The sequence below is a fragment of the Clarias gariepinus genome, chromosome 7, assembly GCF_024256425.1.
Source record: "Clarias gariepinus isolate MV-2021 ecotype Netherlands chromosome 7, CGAR_prim_01v2, whole genome shotgun sequence".
In the NCBI taxonomy this organism is placed as follows: Eukaryota; Metazoa; Chordata; class Actinopteri; order Siluriformes; family Clariidae; genus Clarias; species Clarias gariepinus.
Genome location: NC_071106.1, coordinates 6,187,853 through 6,213,763, shown reverse-complemented (window position 1 = coordinate 6,213,763; position 25,911 = coordinate 6,187,853). Strand labels below are relative to the sequence as shown.

Sequence of the window (25,911 nt, the reverse complement as noted above, 5' to 3'; positions counted from 1 at the left end):
TAATTACTATTATTATATTTGTATGTTATATTGATATATTATTATATTATCTTTCCTCTTAAAATGTCAGTTGTATCATCATCATGGATGCTGTCATATATTTTTTATGTTGAAGTGTGCATACATTTTTTGTGGGCCTCTCTGTATATATTGTGTGTCCATAACTATTTAATTTAATTTAAATTTTTTTTTTCTCTGCATCACACTTGCCTTCATCACCACCTCACATCGGGACACACAAGGGACGAACATGCTTGTATACATTGAACTGGTACAGAAAGATTTTTCTACACTTCTTAGACATTGCTGCCACCAAAGCTTTTATTGTGCATAAAAAACTACATGGTAACCTGTCTCTTAAAGAATTTATGGAACAACTTATCAAAGAGCTTTGTGGTGTCTCACAGGAAGCAGGACCAAACCGGACAAGACTATGTACCATTCCCAGGAGCCAAATTGACCTCAGATGCCAGAGATGTTGTCACTGCTGGTCGCAAGTTATGTGCACATTGCAAAGCAGTAACAAACACCTTGGAAATGCCAGGCATGTGATGTTCCCCTGTGTCTTCAGTTGAACAGGAACTGCTTTCAATAGTGGGACAGGGATGTGTGACTGTAGTAACCATGCATCATTTTTATCTTGTACTGTTCCTGTTTTTATTTTGCACCATTCCTCTTGCAGTTTTCCCCTACATGTATGTTTTTGTACAGTGTACAGTATACGCAGGGGTTGGACAATTAAACTGTAATGCCTGGTTTTAGACTACAATAATTCATTAGTATGGTGTAGGGCCTCCTTGGCCAATACAGCATCAATCTCTCTTAGGAATGACGGATACAAGTCCTGCACAGTGGCCAGTGGGATTTTAAGCGATTCTTCTTGCAGAATAGTGGCCTGAATGACGCAGGTGGATGAAACCATTATCTGACTCGCTCCTCCAAAACACCCCAAAGTGGGTCAATAATATTTAGATCTGGTGACTATGCAGGCCATGGGAGATGTTCGGCTTCACTTTTAGGTTCATCCAACCACTCTGTCACCAGTCTTGCTGTGTGTATTGGTGCATTATCATGCTGATACATGGCACAGCCTTCAGAATACAATGTTTAAACCATTGGGTGCATATGGTCCTCCAGAATGGTTCAGTAGTCTTTGGCATGACGTGCCCATCTAGCACATGTATTGGGTCTAGGAAATGCCACGATATTGCAGCCCAAACCATCAATGATCCACCCCCATGCTTTACTCTGGGGATGCAACATTCTGGGTGGTACGCTTCTTTGGGGCTTCTCCACACCATAACTCTCCTGGTGGTTGGAAAGACAGTGAAGGTGGACTCATCAGAGAACAATACATGTTTCACATTGTCCACAGCTCAATATTTTTGCTGCTGGCACCATTGAAACTGACATTTGGCATTGGCACGAGTGACCAAAGTTTGGCTATAGCAGTCCGGCCATGTACATTAACCCTGTGGGGCTCCCGATAAACAGTTTTGGTGGAAACAGGAGAGCTGAGGTGCACATTTAATTCTGCAGTGAGTTGGGCAGCTGTTACATTTTTTGGATATAATCTGGGTTAGCACCCAGACATCCCTTTTAGACAGCATTCTCTTGTGTCCACAGTTACTCCTGTTGGATGTGGTTCGTCCTTCTTGGTGGTATGCTGACATTACCCTGGATACCAAATTAAAATTTTATTTGTCACATACACAGTCATACACAGTAACGACCGCCTGTGACCTTAAAATGTGAAAACAGTTAACAAGAAATAAATAGAACAAAATTAAAAAATATTAAAGAAATATAAGAAAAACTTATCTATACAATGAGAAGAAAATATAAAGATGAATTTAAATAGAAATAAGTGGAAATGTTCAGGCAGTGTGCAAATGTGCATGTGTGTAGATATCCATGGTCCATAAATATTCATAATTTACAATGTGCAAAAGTGCAAATGTGCATGAATGTGCAATGTACAATGTCCATGAATGTCTGGGGTATGTGCAACTGTGCATCTGTGCATGAGTATATAGATGAGTAGTGTCCATAAGTGTCCATTACTGTGCAGTGTGCAAAAATGCAGAGAGGATTAGTCCTGTATAATGTCTATAACTGTGCATTGTGCAATGTGCAAAAATGCAGAGATTGTTTAGTCCTGAGTAGTGATCGGGTTAAGAGACTGTATCGGCTGCAGGAAGAAGCTCCTCCTCGGTCTCTCTGTGTTGGCCTTCAGGGAGCGGAATCAATTTCCTGACCGAAACAGAAAAAACAATCCTTTGCTGGGGTGGCTGATGTCCTTCACGATCTTCCTGGCCTTGGTCCAGCACCGCTTGCTGTAGATCAAGTGCAGGTCAGGGAGCTCGATGCAGATGATGCGCTCAGCTGATCGCACCACCCTCTGTAGAGCTCATCTGTCCTGCATGGTGCTGTTCCAGGTTGAGATCTTTCCCATCAGGATGATCTTTATGGTGCAGGTGTAAAAGTTCCTGAGCACTTTTCTCAAGCGTAAGGTGGTAGAGAAGTTGCGAGCCTTTTTTACCACGATGTTGATGTGACAGGACCATGACTGGTCCTGCGTGACGTGAACACCGAGGTATTTAAAGCTTCACTCTCTTTACTAAGCTCTCGTTGATGACAGGGTTTTGGTAGTTCTCTTCATGTTTAGTGAAGTCCACTATCTACTCCTTTGTCTCACTGCCGTTTAGAAGGAGGTTGTTCCTCTGGCACCAGTTCTCCAGATTCCTAATCTCCTTCAGGTAAGCTGACTTGTCAGAGATCAGGCCCACCCCTACGGTGTCATCAGCTAACTTCATGAGGGTGGTGGAACTGGTACAGGCCACGAAGTCATACGTGTAAAAAGAGTACAGCAGGGGGCTCAGAACACAACCCTGGGGGGCTCCTTGCTGAGAGTGAGGAAGGCTGAGACATGTCCACCCATCCTTACTGCCTGTGGTAGAAAGTTACGTGCTTACTGACCTAGAGGTTAGTAGTCTGGAAGAAAACACCTTTGTTGAACTCCCCAAAGTGTTCACACAAAAGAGTATCCCAGTCTCAGTGGAAAACATTCCACAACAGCACGACATCGATAAGTGGCCATACCTCAGCGAAGTAAAACTGCCTCACATTAATGCTAGAGTTGAAATTCTTATAGATAACAAAGAGCACAGGCTCCTAGAACCATGGCGAGTAATTAACAGCAGGCACAATGGGCCATACGCAGTAAAGACCGCTCTTGGATGGACCATAAATGGACCTCTTCGAGAGTTGGTCGAGGAAGGCACATGTGACAATGTGACAATGAGCAAGTGAGCGTTGCAGTCAACAGAGTTTCCATTGAAAGTGTAGAACAAATGCTGATACAACAGTACAACCATGATTTTCCTGAACGGAACTGTGATGACAAAGCTGAGTTGTCACAAGAGGACTATCAGTTTTTAGACTCTGTAACTAACTCCCTGCAGTTCACTGACAATCACTTCTACATTGGCCTACCACTTAAGAAAGCAGCTATTCAAATGCCCAATAACCGAAGCGCAGCCATGCAGCGTGCACTAAACCTCAAACGGAAGTTTAAGCATAACCGCTCCTTTCACGAAGAGTATTTAAACTTCATGAACGACATGTTTGAAAAGGGTCATGCAGTCAAGGTCCCCACACCTCACCTAAGTCGACAAGACGGGCAAGTGTGATACATACCTCACCATGGTGTATACCATCCTCAAAAGAAAAAGCTAAGGGTAGTTTTTGACTGTGCTGCCAGCTATCAGGGAATATCATTAAATAGCGAGCTTCTGCAAGGACCCGATCTTTTACCTTCCTTGGGAGTTCACATTGGTCATAATCAGCGCCGTTTATATTTCACCACAAGCGGACACGGACACTGCCTTATGCGAGCTGCATGAGGCACTCACACAACACCGGGACGCTGCGCTTATTGTGGCGGGGGACTTTAACAGTGCCAACCTCAAACGCGCAGCGCCGAACTTTTATCAGCATATCACCTGCCCCACCAGGGGTGAAAGGACACTGGACCATTGCTACACTACAGTCAAGGATGGCTACAAGGCACAATCTCGCCCACCGTTTGGTAAATCTGACCACGCCGCCATCTTCCTCATGCCAAAATACAAACAAAGGCTGAAACAGGAAGTTCTGGTTCAGAGGGAGGTCGCGCGCTGGACGGACCAATTGGTGGCCGTGTTACAGGACGCACTCGATGACGCAGACTGGGACATGTTCAGAAACAGCTCCGATGGTGACGTCAGCCTGTTTACGGAAGCGGTTGTAGGATTCATCGGGAAACTAGCGGATGATACCGTGGAAAAAAAGACTATTAAAACGTTTCCCAACCAGAAGCCGTGGGTGGATAAAACCATCCGCGACGCTCTGAAATCTTGCACCGCTGCCTACAACACGGGACTCGCGTCATGGAACCATATAAGGCTGCGTCATACAGCGTCCGGAAGGTGGTGAAAGAGGCGAAGCAGCGCTACGGGAGAAAACTAGCGAAAACTATCATCACCGAGCATGACGGCAGGACCAGACGGCATCTCAGGTCGTATTCTCAGAGCCAGCGCAGACCAGCTAGCACCTGTGTTCACTGAGATATTCAACATCTCTTTATCTCAGTCGGTTATCCCCACATGCTTCAAAGAGTCCATTATTGTTCCTGTCCCAAAGAAACCTCAACCTGCTTCTCTTAATGACTATCGCCCTGTAGCTCTCACCTCAGTAGTGATGAAGTGCTTTGAACGCCTGGTCAGAGACTTCATCATTTCTTCACTACCAGACACACTCGACCCACTACAGTTTGCATACCGCCCCAACCATTCTACTGATGATGCCATCTGTCACCTCTTCCACACATCACTCACTCACCTGGACACTAGGAACGGGAATTATATGAAAATGCTCTTCATCGACTACAGCTCTGCATTTAATACCATAATTCCCTCCACACTCACCACCAAGCTGGAGCACCTGGGACTCATCTATGTGCCAGTGGATCTCCAACTTCCTAACTGGCAGACCACAGGCAGTAAGGATGGGCGGTCATGTCTCAGCCTCCCTCACTCTCAGCACTGGACCACCCCAGGGTGTACACTCTTTGTACACCCACGACTGCGTGGCGACTATCAACTCCACCACCGTCATCAAGTTTGCTGACGACACTGTCGTGTTGGGCCTGATCGCCAACAACGATGAGTCGGCCTACCTAGAGGAGATTGGAAATCTGCTCAACTTCACAGCACAACTTCACAGCACAACTTCACCACTTCTCAGATGCAAGTGAAATGGGATATGGAGTTGTCTCGTATATTAGGTTAGTAAATGCTGATGGAGTCACACACTGTGCATTCATGATAGGGAATTCTCGCGTAGCGCCCTTGAAACAAACTACTATCCCCCGAATGGAATTGACAGCGGCAGTGGTTGCTGTAAACAACGAAAAAATGTTAAAAGGTCAACAGGAAAATGAAACTGCTGGACTCTGTGTTTTGGACCGACAGCACAACTGTCTTGAGATACATTGTTAATGAAAAACTTTGCTTTAAAACCTTTGTCGCTAACAGAATCTCCATCATACGAGAGTCAACCAAGCCCCAGCAGTGGAGGTATGTCAACACTTCAAAAAACCCAGCTGACGCTGCCTCCAGAGGAGTCTCCTGTGAAAAATTCATGAAAAACAACAATTGGATCCATGGTCCCCCTTTCTTAAAACACCAGAGAGTAAATGGCCTGAGAACATTCACGATCTGTCGACGAAAGAGGATGACATTGAGATTAAACACTCAGCCTCAGTGAATCTCGTAAAAACTACAGAGAGCACAGATGCCGTGAGTAAACTGATTAACTATCACTCTGACTGGTATAAGTTAAAAAGATCCGTTGCCTGGATTCTTTGCGTTAAAGACATGCTTAAACAGAGAACAAAAAGGATTAAGGGACAGGCAAACAACTCAATAACAGAAAACCATAAGTCTCTAACAATTAAGGACTTAACAATGGCAGAAAACGAAGTCATTAGGTTCGTTCAAAACCAAAAATTCAAAGACGAAATTTCCATGTTACAAAAGGGTAATGCATCCGTAAAAATCCGTGCTAAGAGTTGGAGGACGTCTTGGTCTGCAATGCCTGAGCATGCAAAACACCCTGTCATTATACCCAAAGACTCACACATTACAACTTTAATCTTAAGAAACACTCACGAACAGGTCGGACATTGTGGAAGGAATTAAATGCTTTCAAAATTGCGGCAGAAATACTGGATTCCGACGGCAAATTCCCTTGTGAGAAAGTTTCTGTCCAGTTGTGTGACATGCAGAAAAATCAGGGCAAAGAATAGTGAACAAAAAATGTCAGAACTGCCACGTTAGACTAACACCAGATCACCCACCATTCACTAACGTAGGGGTAGACTATTTTGGACCCTTCGAGGTCAAACGGGGTAGAAGTAATGTTAAAAGATAAGGCGTATTGTTTACTTGTCTGACAACAAGAGCCGTGCACATTGAAGTCGCACAGTCATTAGATACAGACTCCTGCTTACATGCTATTCGACGCTTCTTGTGCAGAAGAGGCCAGGTGTCAGTTATGAGAAGTGATAATGGAACAAACTTCATGGGTGCTGAGACTGAATTGCGTAAAGCTATCCAACAGTGGAATCAGTCAAAAATTGAAGGCGTCCTCATGCAAAAGGGGATACAATGAATATTTAATCCTCCTGCTGGGTCTCATTTTGGTGGAATATGGGAAAGGCAGATAAGATCAGCTAAAAAAATCTTGAGGTCTGTACTAAAAGAACAAACACTAAACGATGAGAGCTTGCATACATTCCTGTGTAAGGTGGAAGCTATAATGAATGACCGTCCCCTTACCACTGCTACAGACGATCCCACAGACCTGGAGCCCCTGACACCTAACCACCTGCTGCTGATGAAAAAACAGCCAAACTTGCCTCCTGGACTTTTCAAAAAGGAGGACATTTACGCACGTCGCAAGTGGAAGCAAATTCAATATCTTGCCGACCTATTCTGGAAGCGATGGGTGCGTGAATACTTGCCCTTGTTTCAGGAGCGCCAAAAATGGTCTCAGGTGAGAAAAAACCTCACGATCGGAGACGTAGTTCTAATAATTGATAAGTCTTCTCTAAAAAATTCATGGGTCGTCGGACGGATCACGAAAGTGTTCCCTGATAAAAAAAGACTTGTGAGACGTGTACTGGTCAAATCTAAAACCAGCACCCTGGAAAGACCCATCGATAAGCTGTGCCTGATATGTGAAATGGACTGTTAATTACCTTATAAAGTAGTCATGTTCCTTTCATTTGGTACATAGCGATATGAATACCTTAAGTTAAACCGTTAACAAATGTTTAAAGTGTTAAGAAAGTTAATTCAAATTTTATTCCAATAGTAAATGTTGTGGCCCAATTGTAAAAAAAAAAAAAAAAAAAAAGGGAAAAACAACAAAACAAAAATGTGTGTAATTGTCAGTCTTCCTGCCTGTCAATTAGGGGCTGAAAGTGTAAAGCCATATTTCATTCTTGTGATTTGTTGTTATGTTTATCTTATTTCAGTTTATTAGTTAAGCATTAAGCATTAAGTATCATACTCATAATTTGTATTGTGACATCATTTCATGAGTTGTTCTGTGACATCATCCCACAGTTATGCAGTTTTCATGTCTATCACGCACGTTAGTAGTTAGTTGTTGTTAAGACACGGAAGGATACAGAAAGGTGTCGAGGACACAAGCTTTTGACCGTGAGACAGTAAGCTAAAAGGAATACAGTAAAATAAGTTGTAGTTACTGTAATCTATCGAAGCTACAGAACACAGCAAGCGACTTGTCGTGACTACAGTGGATTTATGCAAGAAACTGTAACAACCGTTGTACTTTGATGTTGAAAATAAACAAGAGACAAAGAAATCAACGAAACGTCCGAAGTCGTGAGTGAAACTGTGTAACAAAAGACACGTGTCAGAACTTGTGAATAACATGCACGTACAGTGAGAGATGGCATCGTCAGTTAACCGATTTGGACGGTAAGCAAACTGTAGTGGATCAAGTGTATCTGGTAGTGAAGAACACTGAAAAGCATTTCATTACTACTGCGGTAAGGGGTACAGGGCGATAATCATTGAGGAAAGCTGGATGGGGTTTCTTCGGAACAAGGACAGTAATGGACTCTTTGAAGCATGTGGGGATTACAGACTGAGATAAGGAGAGGTTGAATATCTCTGTGAACACAGGTGCTAGCTGCTCTGCGCAGGCTTGGAGGATTCGACCTTAGATGCCGTCTGGTCCTGCTGCTTTTCTGGTGTTCACTCTCCTGAAGGCTCTCCTCACGTCATGCTCAGAGATGATGAACGCATTTCTGGTGCATTTCGCAGTGTCTTCCTGTCTGCAGCCATAAGTGCTGTTAGAATTAGCATAAGTATTGCTAGCACCGATAGCGCTGTTAGCTGCAGCTTTAAAGCGAGCATAGAAAGTGTTCAGCTCGTCTGCCAGAGACACGTCCGCATTCGTCATACCAGATGTTGTTTCTTTATAGTCCGTCATTGTTCTTGGCCACAGGCTTCTAGAGTCACTCTGTTGGAGTTGTTTACTTCTGTAGCGCTGCCTGCCCTTATATGACGCAGCCTTGTACAAGTCCATGTCACTTACCGCATGTCCCGCTTTATAGGCAGCAGTGCGAGATCTCAGAGTGTCGCGGATGGTGTTATCCACCCACGGCTTCTGATTGGGAAACGCTCTGAAAGTCGGTTTCTGCCGGTATCATCTGCTAGTTTCCCCATGAATCCCACAACTGCGTCCGTAAACACGCTGATGTCTTTAGAGCTTTCCCGAAACAAATCCCAGTCTGCATCTTTGAGTGCGCCTGTAGGGCAGCCACCGATTGGTCCGTCCATTGCTCAACCTCCCTTTGAACCAGAACTTTCTGTATAAGCCTCTGTTTATATTTTGGCATGAGGAAGATGGCGGCATGGTCGGGTTTTCCAACCAGGGGGCAAGATTGTGCCTTGTACCCATTGTGTAGCAATAATCCAGTGTCCTTTCACCCCTGGTGGAGAATGTGATGGGTTCATTAAAGTTTAGTCCCCCGCCAAAATAAATGCAGCGTCCCGGTGTTGTGTCTGGTGCTGTGTGAGTGCCTCATGCAGGTCGCATAAAGCAGTGTCCGTGTCCGCTTGTGGTGGAATATAAACGGCGCTGATTATGACCGATGTGAACTCCTGAGGAAGATAAAAAGGACAACATTTGATAAACAGTCGTTCCAGGTTGGGTGTGCAGGAGTGTGTCTGAGGAACTTCAGCTCCTGCTGCTCAATGTCTGCCACCTGCATCTCTCTTAATACAGCAAGATGTTCCTGATGGTGCAGGCTCCGCTTCCTCTTGCCTGGACCAAAGCGTAGAAAATTGGAGTAAAAATGGGAGAAACTATTTTTAAAATTCATTTGATTTTACTCAATTACATTTACAGTATCTATGGTATTTTATGGTATTATTATTTATGGTATTATACTATTTATGGTAAGCAACAGTAATTCATGAGACATGGTATATAAGGATATATATCCTATATTGTGATATCCTATTTGTACATATTATGATATATGAAATATTAAATTTGTATTATACCCGTTAACACATGCTGCGGTGTCGTTGTGCAGCTGGAGGCAGATGGTGTTGGCGGGCGTGGTGGAGACGCTGCTAGCACCGCTTGGGAAGAGGAGTCGTAGTCGTTGCATGTGGAAAGTGCAAATGAATCGATCGTGGACAATGAGTCTGAAACGCAAAGTTTGTCTAATCAGTTGGGAATGCACAAATTACTGCAACACAACAACAAAAAAAACATGAACATCATGAACAATAGCACTACCACTGATAAATGTTAGCTACTAGAAATTCGTGCTTCATTAGCCTATGATTTTACAGTCAAATTGTGATATTAAATAAGAATCGACGTCAATAAAATCAGTAAAGTTAAGATTTCAAGCATTATAAAAACACAACGTACCATCCTCGATCGTGTTCTCCAAAAACAATAGCTCGTTGGTCTACCTCTGTAGATTGCGTCGATTTGCTGGCTGTGCTAATAATACTAGCGGGTCTGTTGTGTCTCATGTCGCAAGTTCAGTGACGCAGTAATGACGATTTTTTCTGGCCAATCAGTGACCAGCAGAGTTTACACGTCACGTTTTGGTAACGGTTCGGCGCGCTTGGAACCTTGGCTGAGGTGGTACTAAAAAAAGGACCACGTACCAGGTATTGTTCCCAGTGGAAACCCACCCCAAAAGTGAGCTGTACTGAACCGTGCCATGTCGTACTATGCAGTGGAAAAGCAACATTAGATCACAGAGACCCCAGAAAAGCAGATAAAACGTCTTCACGTCACTTCCTCCAAACAGAGTTGTTTACATAAATCAGTGATCAATATCTTATGATACATACAATCAAACAAGTGGAATATGGATATATCCAATATGGAAATTTACAGGGTCATCGAACAATTCACCCTGACAAAAAGCCATATAAGAACAGTGGCAGCTGGCACACCTAAAAATATATATTTTTTTTAATAGTCTAAATAAAAATGTTATAGGCTATTGTTTACTTACTCTGATTGTTGTTTTAATTTAAATGCGATTTGGGCTCGAGGATGTGGAGTCGGCCTTATGATCCTACTCTAATAACTGCACGCATAAAGTTTTCCAAAATGCACTGGCAGAAGTAGACTAATGATTATGAATGCCTCGGGGGGGGGGATCACCCCGTTAACTTTTTCACTGAGTGTTGGAGTGGGCTCTGGTTCTTTGGTACACTTATGGCTGGAGAGAAAACCTCTGATTCTGCATTCTCATTTAATTTAATTGAATTGAGACTAAATTGTCTCACTTCAGTCATGGCCAGTCCTCCAGCTCTCCAGTTCTCTGCATGGCGTGGTCTTGTAGAAGCTGTAGCCTCTCGTTCTTACACATTTCATTACTTTAAGAAAGGGGTAAGTTGTAGAGGTTGACCAGCAGACCGTCTCAGTATTTAACTGCCCCTCACAAACATTGCTGTGGAAATTTGCCGGTTCATGGATCACAACTAGCTGCCGCACACATAGATGTCAGGCAAACAGCAAAAGGTGGAAAGTCATCTTAACTTAAGTTTAAAAGCTGTCCATATCGACCTTTATGGATGCCCTTTGCATCCAAGACACAGATAACCAAATATGATTAGACTACAGTACTAACTTCAAGGGAGCTTGCAGGGAGCTTAAGATGTTTCATGACAAGTCACATAAGTCTAGCGTGTCAAAATGCCTTGACAACGAAGAATGCACCTGGATCTTCAAACCTCCTCATTCCTTCCGCATGGGTATTTTGTCCGAGATACCATCATCATGTCTTATACACATAGTATTTTTAACCCTAGGGGCAGAAGTAAGTGTATGTATAACCAATGCATGACCTCAGAGACCAATCACTACAGATACTGACTCATCCCACCTGTTGACTCCAGCATTCATCCTCACTCAGAATTGCATATGCAAATTGTTGCTGGGGACTACAACCATCTAAATTTAAAACCTGTACTCCCTAAATTCCATCAGCATATCAAGTGTGCTACCAGAGGAGCTAACACATTGGATAAAGGCTACACAAACATTAAAGAGGGCTACAGGGCTACACCACTACCACAATTGGGCCACTCTGACCACATATTACTGTTTTTAATCCCGGCCTACATCCTACTCAGGAAAACGGCAAGTAACCAGGATTTTTTTGAGTGGTGGAAGTGGGACAGTATTGGAGCAGCCTGTGAACCAAAATGTGATTGGTGCCGTTGTGGTAACTGTCAGCCTGGAGGAAAAGAAATGAATCTAGCAGAGGAGAAGGAACTTGAGATTATAAGAGAGGGTCTCACCTATGTTGAAAAAGATTTCCACAATGAGTCCCCATACTGGGATACAAAGTATCCATAGATTCAGGACCCATCCACTTCCATAAAACATACAGATCTGGCCTTTAAAAACGCACGTTTTCGGAAAAGGGATCCCGCGACATGCCGCGGCTACGCGCGGCGAGCTGTGAAAATGCCCTTCAATACCTGTAGGGGGCAGTCGTGTTTCAGTCTAAAGTATTGTGTGTCTACTGAAGCCGAAAAATTTTATGTCTCTTAGGCGCCCATTGACAGCAAGCGACAGAGCTCATAAAAGTGTCAAGCTCAAACTGATATGTATTTATTCTTCATTTTCATTCAGAATTATTATTAGTAGTAGTAGTTCTCCGAATTTATCATTATTGTAACGCACCCGCACGTGTGCAAAAGGACTACAAAGATGTGTGATGTTAGCCTATAACAGTATTGTTTTATTGTTTTTATGCGCTTTAAACGTAGACGGGTACTGGTGCAGGAGGTCTGGGTTCGATTCCCAGCCAGTGTTCAAAATGCCGGTGTTATGCGCTAAAATGCCACGATATAGCCATTACATTATCAAGTTATGGTTTAGTACTAAATGCATGTTTGCAATTGAGAATTTTTTTTCTTAAGCTATGAAACACATTAGCACTCACCTCACAGTTGCTATAATTTAATGATAATCATAAGCAAAAAGTATAAAACAAAGGATTCACATTTATTACATTTTCACCCAGAGCGGGATTCGAACCAGGGTCTGGACGATTTTATACTATTATTTAAGCAACGCCACACCACGTGGAAAGCGGCAAAAATGCTTAAATTTCATTGGCTGTCACTGAGTGTCAGATTTTCACAACTGGCCCCCTGCGAAACGCAGAATCCCCGGGCTTTGACTGCGCTTTCTCCATTCGTTATTACAGGGGCGGACTGGGACCAAAAAGTGTCCCTGGACTTCCTGGCCCACAGCAGCCCACACCATAATACATTGGCTCATTAATGTGGAGATACATTTTTAACGCCAGTTACTAGTTTAAAAATATAACACAATCCAGAAATCAATGCTATTTAAACATGTTATTTGAAGTATCACTGAACATATATTGGGTCATATTAGTAAAACAAAAAAACGAAAAAAAAAAAGAACATCAAGACAAACAACATATAAATCTATAAAGACAATATAGACCACCATAATAATAACTAGCACAAGTTAATGCTGCTACTAATTTTATTCTGTTTGATTGCCATTCTTTTTACTTGGCTCTGGTAGATCAGGAGAGACGTGTTGGTCATCATCAGCATGTATTATGATGTGGGATAAGGTGCGCTGCTGGATCCAGCCTCACTGTCCCTGACCTGTTATAGGCAGAGTCTGTTTATTTGAAGCATTTCACAGCATTTACCTCTAAGGCTTTTCTTATTGTTATTGGAGTCTCGCCCGGGAAGCAATTCAGTGTAGAACCGCCACTGCCTATTCTCCACCACATCACGTACTTCCCTGATCTCGGACTAAACTCCGCGCTTTGCTTTTATAAATGTGGAGCAAGCCCGAGATCACATTAACGTAGCATTCATCATTCAAAGTTATTCATATCAGTGTATAGTTAGTGTGATTTGAAAAGTGCTATAACTCCACCTGCCACAGTTTCAGCCCAGTGGAACAATCTGACTACATGTGAAGTGCCATGAAAAAGTATTTGCCCCTTCCTAATTTTTTTCTTTGCATATTTGTCACACTTGTATAGGTGGAATTTTACCTAAACACTTTAGGTGAGAACGTATAGGTTAATATGTATATGTGAGAACAGCTGATTTACACTTGGGGAGAGTGAATAATTGCATTTGAATGTTGTCTGGCATTGTAAGCACACGCAGTGACACTAAAAGAACAATAGGATTAATAGGAATAGGAGGCACTAAAGAGGAGGATTTTAATTTAGACTATAAAAAAATTAACCTTTCGTCTATTTTTAGGCGTGCCAGCTGCCACTTTTTTAGTTAGAAGTTTTCAATACAAATCTTATAATGCCCACATGACATGCTGGTGAGCTATCTATGCCAATGATCCCGGGCTTGCACCCTGCGCTATAAAATACGAGTACGACGGCCATCCGTGGACAGAAGCTCCTGCCTCCGTCCGCTTGCGCTGGCTCTTCTTTGAAGTCCTTGGGGCGCGTTCCATTTGCCCCGCTTGCATGCCGTACTTCCGCGTTGTTGTGCGCGCGTCTCACTCACACCGCGTAGTAAAATTCACTGTAAACCAACAAACCCCGAGTATTTTATAGCGCGGATTGGAAGCCCGGGATCATTAGCTAGGAGAGCTCTTCTTCACCATTCGTGCTTAATTCTGCAGCCCCGCTTCTTCGCATATCTGAAGGAGAGGCCGCCTAACTAGTGAGCGAGGAGCGATATTGATTTGGGCGCACGCCGTGACAGGCTGAAAAAAAACTATTGTCCTCAAAAATGTAACAGATGAGGACTCTGATTAATGTGCAAAAACTATATAATAAAACTATATAAGACTACCTGCCTTTATAAGACTCAACTTTTATTTAAGCGCACTCACAATAACAAAAAAACTTTGTGATTTTATAAATGTTTAAAAGCAAATAAGGTGCGCTGTATTGTTTTTGGTGAACTTGAGCGCGTCAGAAAATGAACGCAAACGTTTTTTTAAATGGTCAGAGTTAGTCTGCTTGCTGTTTTCCCGAGGCGTTCATAATCATTAGTCTACCTCTGCCGGTGCACTCTGGAAAACTTTATGCATGTGGCTGAGCTCTGATTAAAACTTTGGAGTAAATTAAAGAGGAGAATCACCATGCCGAATCGAAGTCCTGATCCCAAACCTCATTTAAAATAATTTAACAAATATTATAAGTAAAAAACAATAGCGCACGTTTAGAAACTGTTCTGAAAATTCTTTCCGACATAAGGTGGCCCGGTGTTATGCGCAGAGCGCCAGGAGATTTCCTGAAGCTTCGAAATCACTGGGGCATTTTTTCTAAATAGATGCTATCTTTAATAACTGATGGAGGTTTTGAGCTGTATACACACGCATTTTTGAGGGGTTTAAAACGAATTAATAAGTCCGAGCAGACCTACATGAAAGGTGAGAAGTGAGTAACTGAGCGCGCTGTCGCGTTGTATATACTGTACAACACGCGTTTATCAACCTTTTGATAAAAACACAGCTTTTTGTAAAGTGAAAGTACTTTACAAAAGACGAACAGCTTTATTTCAGTCATGAATTCACAATCACATCACATTCTAGCTATTATTTCCAGCCGTGGTTAAATAATGTATGAAATAATTATTAAATGCTGGACACAAACAGCAAATATGATGATTATTATAAAAAGCCCGAAGAAGTTCGTGTTCATAAAATAGTATTTACTTAATAATATGATATATATAGTTCATTCATGTTTTCTGATGATGTCGACACATTTTTACGTTTTAAATAAGATATGTTGGCATATTCACGAATCAGGACATTCGCATAGTTAAGACTATCAGATAGCCTACTATCAGGAAATTAAATTAATTTCAACACCATGTAAACCGAGACATTGCCATGTCTTTCACTGTTTTGTCCCTGTTAAAACATTACAAAAAATATATAAGAAACTTATTAAGAATTTTAAAGCACGAATTTGTAAAACAAAATAAAGTTCATGTTTGCTTCAGCATTGGAAACAATATTGTTTTAGGATAACCAATTATATACAATTCTTCGTTGTACTTGGTCCAATTTTTAGATAAAGTCCTTCCATGTGTCACACCTGTGCCACCACGGCCCCGGGGAATAAGGTCAAGTTCACCGGATTACTGAGCCACCGCTTTGTCTCCCCCTAGTGTGTCTGTGTTGGTATGTCTCTCAGGAATGTGTAATTAGTTTCACCTGTGTCTTGCCCTTGTGTGTCTCTATTTAAACCAGCCGAACCCGTAGGCACTTGTCCGTTCACTGTCGGTTTGTCATTTGCGTTCATGTGTCTATTAGTAACGTTTGTCTGTGTTTTTGCTCTCTCCCCCTCAGGACTGAACGGTGTTTGCAGGGTCCGGGCCGGTTTACGATGTGGAAGTGTGTCAAGTTCAAGACTGAGCAGCGCTCAGTAAATGACTGTGCTTTTGCCTTAAGGTTTTTAGTTCCTAGAGATTCTTTGTTTGAGACTATCCTCTTGGGATCCCGCCTGCAGACCCGGCCTGAGAGAGTGTTTGTTTGTTTCTTTCATTTAACTATAATTATCTTTTATGTTCACCTCTGACACAGAAATAAAAAGACGTGAAAACTAAACCCCTGCATCTTGCGTCCATCTCATACCAGCTCAGAATATGACACCATGCGCCATCTGGCGGATATTTAGTGAAGCACAACACATTTATTTAAATTCCCGAATGTTGCTTACGGCAAGTCGCGGCACGCCGCTCGCTAAATTGCGGCATCCCGCGGGAAAACGCGCAGTCTTAATGGCCACATCTGTAAGTGAGGTTGAAAGTGCTTTCCTAAAAACTCAAAGGATGGAAAACAGAAAGTTGCATCAGAAAGAGAAACCAAAAAAGCTGTGCTCACCTCAGAAGAGCAGGAGAATGCGCTAAACGGACTCTTTTTAGCAGCACAGGAGGGTGTGACATTTTCTGACACTAAATTTATCAGACTTACCGTATACAGAGAATACTCAGGACTCCCAACATGTGATGGCAGAATCAAAATCTTTGATAAGGACAAGGTTGCAGTTCAGATATTAACTGACAGGGCATGGGTGTCCACATTATTGGCCTGAGAAGCCCACAATGCAAATCATGAGGAGGTAGCAGGTATGCCTCTCAGGAAGAGGCACAGGGCATGGGTGACTAAAGGTCGGAGACTTGCCAAGAAAGTAGTAGACAGCTGCGCAATTTGCAGAAAAACAAGGGCAAAGAGGAGTCAACAAGTTATGGGTGAAATTTGCCAAACTTTTTTTTAACCAGCCATGCCCCTCGAATTCACAAGCGACCTGGACACAATATACACACGCTACTAAATACAGCAACACAGACGCATGCAAATGTGAACTTCTAAGTTCATCTAAATTTCATTCAACACCACAAAAAAAAAAAAAAATTCTTAACAACTAGACAAGGTATCAGCAAGTATGTTCAGGATTAAATTTTTTGATGGTACTATTGTTGAGCTGAAAATTCTATGAGAATAAATAGGGTGATCAATTCCCTGATCATCCTTTTGAAATGGGCTTCAATGGTGTTTGAGGAAAGGCCTAATTTGTCTTACCCCCGAGTTGAAATGTGTGACAAGACCTACAGTATTGTGCTCTTTTTTTTTTTTTATATCAGACGATTTGAAATACTTTAAAACCTGCGAGTAGTATATTATTATATATATATATATATATATATACACTCAGCAAAAAAAGAAACGACTACTGTTAAACTTAGTGTGTAAATATCTCTAGGAACACTTAAAGAGTCAACACCATAAGATAAGACATAAGACATAAACTAAAAATGTTTCACAATGTGTCCCTAAATGAAGGGAAGCTCAAAATCAAAAGTACCAGTCAGTATCTGGTGTGGCCACCAGCTGCTTGAAGTACTGCAGTGCATCTCCTCCTTATGGACTGCCTATTGCAGACAGTCTGAGCACTGATGGAGGGATTGTGTGTTCCTGGTGTGAATCGGGTATCTCCCGCAGGTGTGATATTCAGATGTACCGATCCTGTGCAGGTGTTGTTACACGTGGTCTTCCACTGCAAGGATGATCAGCTGTCCTTCCTGTCTCCCTGTAGCGCTGTCTTAGGCGTCTCACAGTGCGGACATGGCGATTTATTGCCCTAGCCACATCAGCAGTCCTCATGCCTCCCTGCAGCATGCCTAATGCACGTTCACGCAGATGAGCAGGGACCCTGGGCATCTTTCTTTGGGTGTTTTTCACAGTCGGTAGACAAGTCTCTTTAGTGTCCTGCATTTTTAGAACTGTGACCTTAAATGCCTACTTTCTGTAAGCTGTTAAGGTCTTAATGACCATTCCACAGGTGCATGTTAATTAATTGATTATGGTTAATTGAACATGCATGGAAAACATTGTTTAAACCCTTTACAATGAAGATCTACATAGTATGAAGTTATTTGGATTTTTACATTATTCTTGAAATACACAGTCCTGAAAAAGGGACGTTTCTTTTTTTGCTGAGTATATATATATATATATATATATATAAAATGTACAAAGAACCAAACAACCAAACTAAAAGGGACAAAGCAATAATCAAAACTCAAAATCAAAGGAAGGCAAAAAGTAAAAACCAGAATACACAATCCAATATCCAAAACGCTAAAATCTCAACCAACACCTCACCTCCCTTCTTCTTCTTCTTTGTTTTCTTTGTTGTTTTTGGTGACTGGCAGACAACTTATAGGTGCATTAGGATGCCACCTGCTGGACTGGAGTGTGGATCATCAGATTTACAGTATACTAGAGTTCCTGTCTTTGTTTGTCCACAGAATTCACATTTTCCAGTTGGGTGTTTGCCTATTATCTTAAGACTTTGGTTTATTCATGTTTTGGTTTAGTCCTATTCTTAGCCTAGCTATGATGATTTCCTCTTTTCTTTTTCTGCCCCATACTTTCCCTCTTTTGATCATTTTTCTTTTTTTATTTTATGCATATGTCTACCTGTTTCTTCTGCCATATTTTTGTTTGCATATTTTGGTTATGGCCGACATGTTATTAGATGCTATTATTTTCTCTCCTTGATGATTCTTCTCCACCCATTTAAGTGCCATTTGTATTCCTATTAGTTCAGAGGTGTGTACTGACAGTTGGTCTGTTATTCCTTCTTTAGCTGACATTTTGTGTTGTGGGATGTAGAAGGCTGCCCCTCTTATCCAGTACCTGGGTCTTTGGAACCTGGGCAAAATGGTTTTGCACTATTAGCCAGCATGGGATGTTTGTTGAGTTGTCCTTAATTTATTATTTTTATTTTTTTGGCTACGTCTACTTGTGGGGTTATCAGTTTCCATGATGGGGTGCTGTGCAGTGGTACTGTGGGACTGATGTTGAGCTTATTGTTGAGTCCTAGGCTTTTTGCTTTAGTGTCCCCTATTCATCTGAAGCTGTGTAGGTTGTTTTGCTATGTTCCCAGCATTCTTTAAGAATAACCTTTGTTGGATGTTCTTTGGTATGCCCTTGTAGGTTAACCCAGTATGTACACATTAGATTTATTCTTCTTATACTTTCGATTTACATAACAGTAAAATAAAATAAAAATGGTTGTCTATTACAGTATATAGTACAGTATATAAACACAAATTGAGTGTTGACTTCCATTTCTACCTGCATAGCTGATACTGGTGATGTTTTGAAGGCTCCACAACAGACTCTCAAGGCTTGAGCTGATGTACTGTTGTGTTCCTGCCTCTGACCCACAGTGCTCCGTCCTCTGCATATAGTGATTTTCCTACTGTTTCTTCTACTCTATCGAATATGTTGTTTATCATGATGCTGAATAATATTGAGGTGGCACGGTGGTGTAGTGGTTAGCACTGTCGCCCTGCAGCTCCAGGGTCTGGGTTCAATTCCCGGCCAGGCTCGATTCCCGTCTCTGTGTGCATGAAGTTTGCATGTTCTCCCCATGCTTGGTGGGTTTCCTCCAGGTAGATATTCAATTCAATTTTATTTATATAGCGCTTTTAACAATGGTCATTGTCTCAAAGCAGCTTCACAAAAAATTTAAGAATGTTTTTTTTTTTAGAAAAGAAAAGAAAATATTTGGAAGTGTGTATGTGTGAGAAAAATGTGTCTAGATAATAATTAAATGAATGATGAATGAAATGTCTCTGATGAGCTAGCCAAGGGTAACGGCGACAGTGGCAAGGAAAAACTCCCTGAGATGGCAATAGGAAGAAACCTTGAGAGGAACCAGACTCAACAGGGAACCCATCCTCATTTGGGTGATAACAGATAGAGATGATATAACATCATGTGTGTTATGCAGCTGAAAGTACAATATAACAGAAATTCTTTAAATTAACATGAAGTCCAGTTCAGCATAGGGATGAGTCAGTAGGTGCAGAGGGCAGATGGGGTCTGGATCACTGGGAGCACAGGAGCAGGGTGTGTAGCTCCAATTATAATAAGGCAGAATTTAGCTGGAGCTGGTCCTTCTCTGGATGTCTCAGGATCCTCGCAGAGTTGGCCTTTGTCTACTGAAGCTGGTACAATCTCCAGATGCCTCGGGATGGGAAGAAAAGTAAAGAACAGATGGAGAGAATTAGCAGTCTTTGGGGATATTACCTGTTTTACATATTAGGTTGAGATGTTCTTATGTTTTTCCTGACTATCGCCTGTGCTTTCTTATATTGGATTAGTTTTTCTAGTGAATGGTGTTTGAGTTGTTTAAGTGCTTTAATTCTATTTTTGACAGTATTGCTACAGTCTTCATTCCACTATGGTACGCATTTTACTTATGTTACACCTTTGTTTTTTGGGATCGTTTTGCATGCTGTTTGGTTAATAATATTAGTTATTCTGTTTTTAAGTTCTTCTATTTCTGTTATACTTAGAATTGATTCTTCCTTATATCTCGTGTCTATCTTTGTTTTAAGTTTCTCCCACTTAGCTTTCCCCAATATCCATCTTTGTATTTTATTTTCCCTCTCTTGTCTATTGCTTACTTCTATTTTAATTAATATCGAATAATAGTTACTTCCCATGGTAAAGTACTTTTGGATTTTCAATGTACAAATTCCTGCGGTTTCTTTTGACACAATTGTTACGTCTATTGCACTCTGTGTTATGTGTGGTGTTGTATCTGGTTCCCTCGCTGTTCTTTATGCATACTAGTCCTCTATTTATTATAAATTCCTCTACGACCGTTTATGTGTTTCTCTGCTTCCCCAGAGTGTATTGTGTGCATTGAAGTCTCCACACTATATAATGTGTTTTTCCCATTTTCCTATAATTTCTTCCAGTGTGCTGTTATTTAATTTTTTACATGGATTGTAGTAGTTTACTATTGTTATGCTGCTTTTCTCTGTTCATACTTTTGACTGTTATTGTCATATAACCTAGTATCTTGTATTCCTATTTTGTTTTTAGCCAAGTTTCTTGTATGCATATAATTTGTGTTTTTCTGGTTTATCTGCTATGAACTTTTTAAGTTCTTGTCCGTTAGCTATTAAACTTCTTGCATTTCATTGTAATATCTTTATTTCTGGTTTATGTATTGACTACACTCTCATTTAATTTTTCATTGACTTTTTCCCAACTTAGTCCGTCTATCCCTATGTGTTTTTTGCCTGCGTTTACTTTGATCTTTATTTTCTATGTTTTCTTGTTTTTCTGTGCTGAGCAGTTAATTAAGAGTACGAAGTTGTTTTGGTTTAGAGTCAAAGTGTCTTCTTTAATTTGGCTACATCTAGTGTGTATCTTTTCTCTCTTTTCCCAGACCTTATAATTTTTCCTTGTTTGTGACTTTTAGTGCCTCTGCATATGTTATTTCTTGCTCTGTTCTAGTCCTCTGTACTTTAGCCGCTTTTTTGCTAGCTTTTTGCTGCACTGTGTTCTTCTCCACAATAACAGCATTTGAGTTTGGTTCGTGTCTCGCATTTTCCATATTCATGCTTCCATGCACATCCCTCACACCTTTGTTTACCTCTACACACCGATGCAATATGCCCATATCTTTGGCACTTGTAACATCTTAAGGGGGATGTAGGGCTTTACCTCATGGCTCATGTATCCCACGAATGCTCTATATGGTAATTTACTTTACTCCAATTTCATTATCACTGACAGGCTATTGCATCTCTTCCCGTTTCTTGTGGTTTTTAATCTTTTAATCTAATTTATTTATAAGTTTTGCTTTATTTCTTTAATTGTTACTGTTGTTGCCCAGATAGCACACACACGTCGCAGAGACGTCTATGCAATGTCATCTTTTTTTCATCTAGCAGATGTCTGGCAGAGGGCATTTGCTCATCTGGCAGATGTCGCCGAGACGTCCGTACCAGATGTTAGAACGACGCTTATTCTACATATTTAAGATGTAAATGAATTAAAACATCCCTGCTCCGCTCTTTAGATAATGTTTATCAGATGTTCATACATCTGCCAAATGTCTGATTCATGTTGGATAAACGTTGTTTTATTAAAACACCCCCCTCCCATTTTATATTATATATATACAACATGATTTATTCATGTTTATCTTGGAAACCATTTTATTAATTAGGGAGCCATCTCTTAATATTTTGCCACAAATTGAGCTGAATAGGTAAATGATGAGGTAATGCATTTCTGAAAACCACACGCTAGGGATTTGTCAATTTGGGAGTCAAATGGTTATATAAATGAATTAACAGCCATAGTGGTATTTATGGGGCGATGAGAATGAGGTTCCTGCACACATGGCTTTTATTTACTCAAGTGAGAGCAGCTGATCCTCCCTGCAGCTTACTTGGTCTGCACAATCCTCCTCAACTCAGCAAAGATGGAGATGTACTGATTGGCGGTATTTTTTCCTTCCATGTCAAATGGGACCAGACAACACATGTCTTTACATCTGGACCGTTGCAACCAAAATGCAGAGGGTGAGAGCACATGGGAGTTATATTTTCCTTGAATTCGTAAATGGAGCTATTACAATGGTTTTGTGTGTATTGATTTTAAGAAAATAAAAACATTTTGAATATTTTGAACTACAATATGTATAAGCATGTAATTATGTTCGTGCTTTCAGGTTAAATTGAAACAATATGTCATTTTGTTTTCTTGATCCTGTAGTTTAAGCCTTCGTGAATTTCAAAATGCCCAAACAATGATTTTTGCTGTTGAGGAAATCAACAACAGAACTGATATTCTTCCTGGGGTCAAACTGGGTTATAAAATATATGATTCCTGTGGAGCAGTAGAGATAACTACCAGAGCCACAATGTCCTTAGTTAATGACAATGGTAAAAATACATTTGAAATGACATGTAAAAAACCTGATGCAGTTCAAGCAATCATAGGACAACCATCCTCAAGTCCCTCTATTGCCATTGCTGTTACTGTGGGGTCATTGCACATACCTGTGGTATTTTTTTTCCTAATAATACTACAAAAATCATAAATAGAACAAAAACATGCATAATAATGGAGAGGGTAATGAAATGTATGTATTTCAGGTCAGTCACTTTGCAACATGTGCATGCCTAAGTGACAAAAGAAAATATCCATCTTTCTTCAGAACTGTTCCCAGTGATTACTTCCAGAGCAGAGCTCTGGCTAAGTTAGTCAGGCATTTTGGCTGGACATGGGTAGGTGCCATATGCAGTGATAATGACTATGGGAACAATGGCATTAATGAATTTATTATTGCAGCCAAAGAAGAAGGAATTTGCGTTGAATATTTAAAAGCATTCTTTAGGACAGATCCCAAAGAAAAAATTCTGAAAGTAGTTGAGATTATCAAGGCGTCAACCTCCAAAGTGATTGTAGCATTTGTTGCATATTCTGACATTGGGGTTCTTCTAAAGGAAATGGCCCTCCAGAACTTAACTGGGTTTCAATGGGTTGGTAGTGAGTCCTGGATTTCTGATATTAACCCAGATAATGCTCAGTGGCAGCATCTTTTAAAAGGATCCATTGGTTTTGCAATGCCAAAAGGCCAAATTAATGGCTTTGGCGAATTCCTAACCAAGCTTAATCCAACTTCTGATGCACCTATGTTTAAAGAGTTGTGGGAGACAATTTTTGAATGTAAGCTTCAAACACAAGAAAATGTGATATTTAATCAAATGTGCAACGGCAATGAAAGTCTTAGACATGCTAAAAATCCATATACAGATGTTTCCGAATTACGAGTTGCAAATAATGTTTACAAGGCAGTTTATGCTGTGGCTTATGCCCTGCATAACACATATGGTTGTTCAAAGATGGACAGTAAACAAGAAAATCTTGCTGCATGTGAAAACATAGCTAATAAACCATGGCAGGTAAGTGTTACAGGACATCCTGACAAACAGCATGTAGCAATATGTGTCACCAAAGAGTTTTGAATCATTTATTTAGGTAGTAAATGAGCTGAAGAAACTCCATTTCATTAGTCCAACTGGAGAGGACGTATACTTTGATAAAAATGGAGACCCTGCAGCAAGGTATGAACTGCTGAACTGGCAACAAGACAAAGATGGTAAAACAGTATTTGTTGAAGTGGGCTTCTATGATGGCTCTTTGCTAACTCAACATCAGCTGTCATTTAACAACAACACTATATCCTGGGCCCACAACAAACCACAAGTAAGCATTATAAACAGATGTACAATACAATTTTGAGAAGGTTATCTATATCTGTACAAACATATAAACAATATATTTTCTTAGGTACCAGTCTCTGTGTGTAGTTTGAGTTGTGCCCCTGGAACCAGAAAAGCTGTGCAGAAAGGAAAGCCAATCTGTTGTTATGACTGTATACCATGTGCAGATGGGGAAATCAGCAATATAACAGGTATAATTAATAAGGCACAGAAAGACTTCAAGATTACTAAATAATTAAAGAAATTGCTAAGAAATCTAAATATTTTTTTCTTTCATTAGATTCATTAGCAACAGAAATGCAATTACTGACATGAATTTGATTAATTCCATTTATATGTTTCTATTTTATTAGATTCTCTAACTTGTATAAAATGCCTCCCAGAACTGTGGTCTAATAAAAAGAAAGATACCTGTGTCCTAAAGCTAATAGAATTCCTGTCATTTAAGGAATTAATGGGAATCATCCTTGCATCATTTTCTTTGTTGGGAGTATCATTCACTGCCTACATTACAGTCATTTTCTTTAAATATAAAGAAACCCCAATTGTTAAAGCAAATAATTCCGAACTAAGCTTCCTGTTGCTTTTCTCACTTTTCCTCTGTTTTCTTTGTTCCCTTACATTTATTGGTCAGCCCTCTGAGTGGTCCTGTATGCTGCGCCACACAGCATTTGGGATCACCTTCGTTCTCTGCATTTCCTGTGTTTTGGGGAAAACAGTAGTGGTGTTAATGGCCTTCAGAGCTACACATCCAGGGAGTAATGTCATGAAATGCTTTGGTCCTCTACAGCAGAGACTCAGTGTACTTGCTTTCACTTTTGTACAAGTCATTGTTTGTGTACTATGGTTAACACTATCTCCCCCTTTTCCCTACAAAAATATGAAGTACTACAAGGAAAAAATCATATTAGAATGCAATGTAGGCTCAGCTGTAGGTTTTTGGACTGTGCTGGGTTACATAGGGCTCTTAGCTGCTTTGTGTTTTATTTTGGCTTTTCTGGCCCGGAAGCTGCCTGATAATTTTAATGAAGCCAAATTCATCACATTCAGCATGCTTATATTCTGTGCAGTTTGGATCGCATTTATTCCTGCTTATGTCAGCTCTCCTGGAAAATTCACTGTAGCTGTAGAAATATTTGCCATCCTAGCATCAAGCTTTGGTTTACTATTCTGCATATTTTTTCCAAAGTGCTATATAATCATGTTGAAACCAGAGAAGAACACTAAAAAGGAAATGATGGCTAAAGCACCTGCTAAAGCATTTAGATGTCCAGATAGGTGAGACTATTATAAGATGTTTAAATTATGGACCTCGTATAAATGACAGGCTTGATCTTAAATGAAAATCTTAAAACTGATTAAGATACAGTAAATATGTCCCATTTTAGTAAATGCAGTAAACATATACAGGAAGATATAATACAGTACATTAAGTTTTTACATATCCTTTGTGGCAAATTTTTTTTTATTCTTGTTGTTGACAAAGGTCTTAAATTAAAATTGATGTGCCCATGCAGGATATTAAGCTATTTTCATGTATTTGTGGTTTAACATCACTGTGTTAAAAAATTACGTAAAACAAAATAATAATCTGAGTGCAGTGTTGTACCTGTGATTATTTTAACTGCAACCCTTTGAAATCACTGACTAATAAGCTGAACCTGTATAGAGAAAATTTAATTATTGGTAAACTTAAAAT

The 25,911-nt window shown here is 40.6% G+C and overlaps 1 protein-coding gene across 1 annotated transcript in view; it reads left to right on the top strand.

Annotated features, from left to right (window-relative positions):
* LOC128528153 (extracellular calcium-sensing receptor-like) overlaps nucleotides 1-25,494 on the top strand; it is a 30,822-nt gene extending 5,328 nt beyond the window's left edge. Inside the window, exons 4-8 of the mRNA XM_053500907.1 lie at nucleotides 22,699-22,990; nucleotides 23,082-23,891; nucleotides 23,968-24,195; nucleotides 24,280-24,403; nucleotides 24,566-25,494. Of these exons, the coding sequence (XP_053356882.1) occupies nucleotides 22,699-22,990; nucleotides 23,082-23,891; nucleotides 23,968-24,195; nucleotides 24,280-24,403; nucleotides 24,566-25,494 (2,383 nt within the window). The remainder of the gene's footprint in view (nucleotides 1-22,698; nucleotides 22,991-23,081; nucleotides 23,892-23,967; nucleotides 24,196-24,279; nucleotides 24,404-24,565) is intronic.
* The last annotated feature ends 417 nt before the right edge of the window (nucleotides 25,495-25,911 follow it).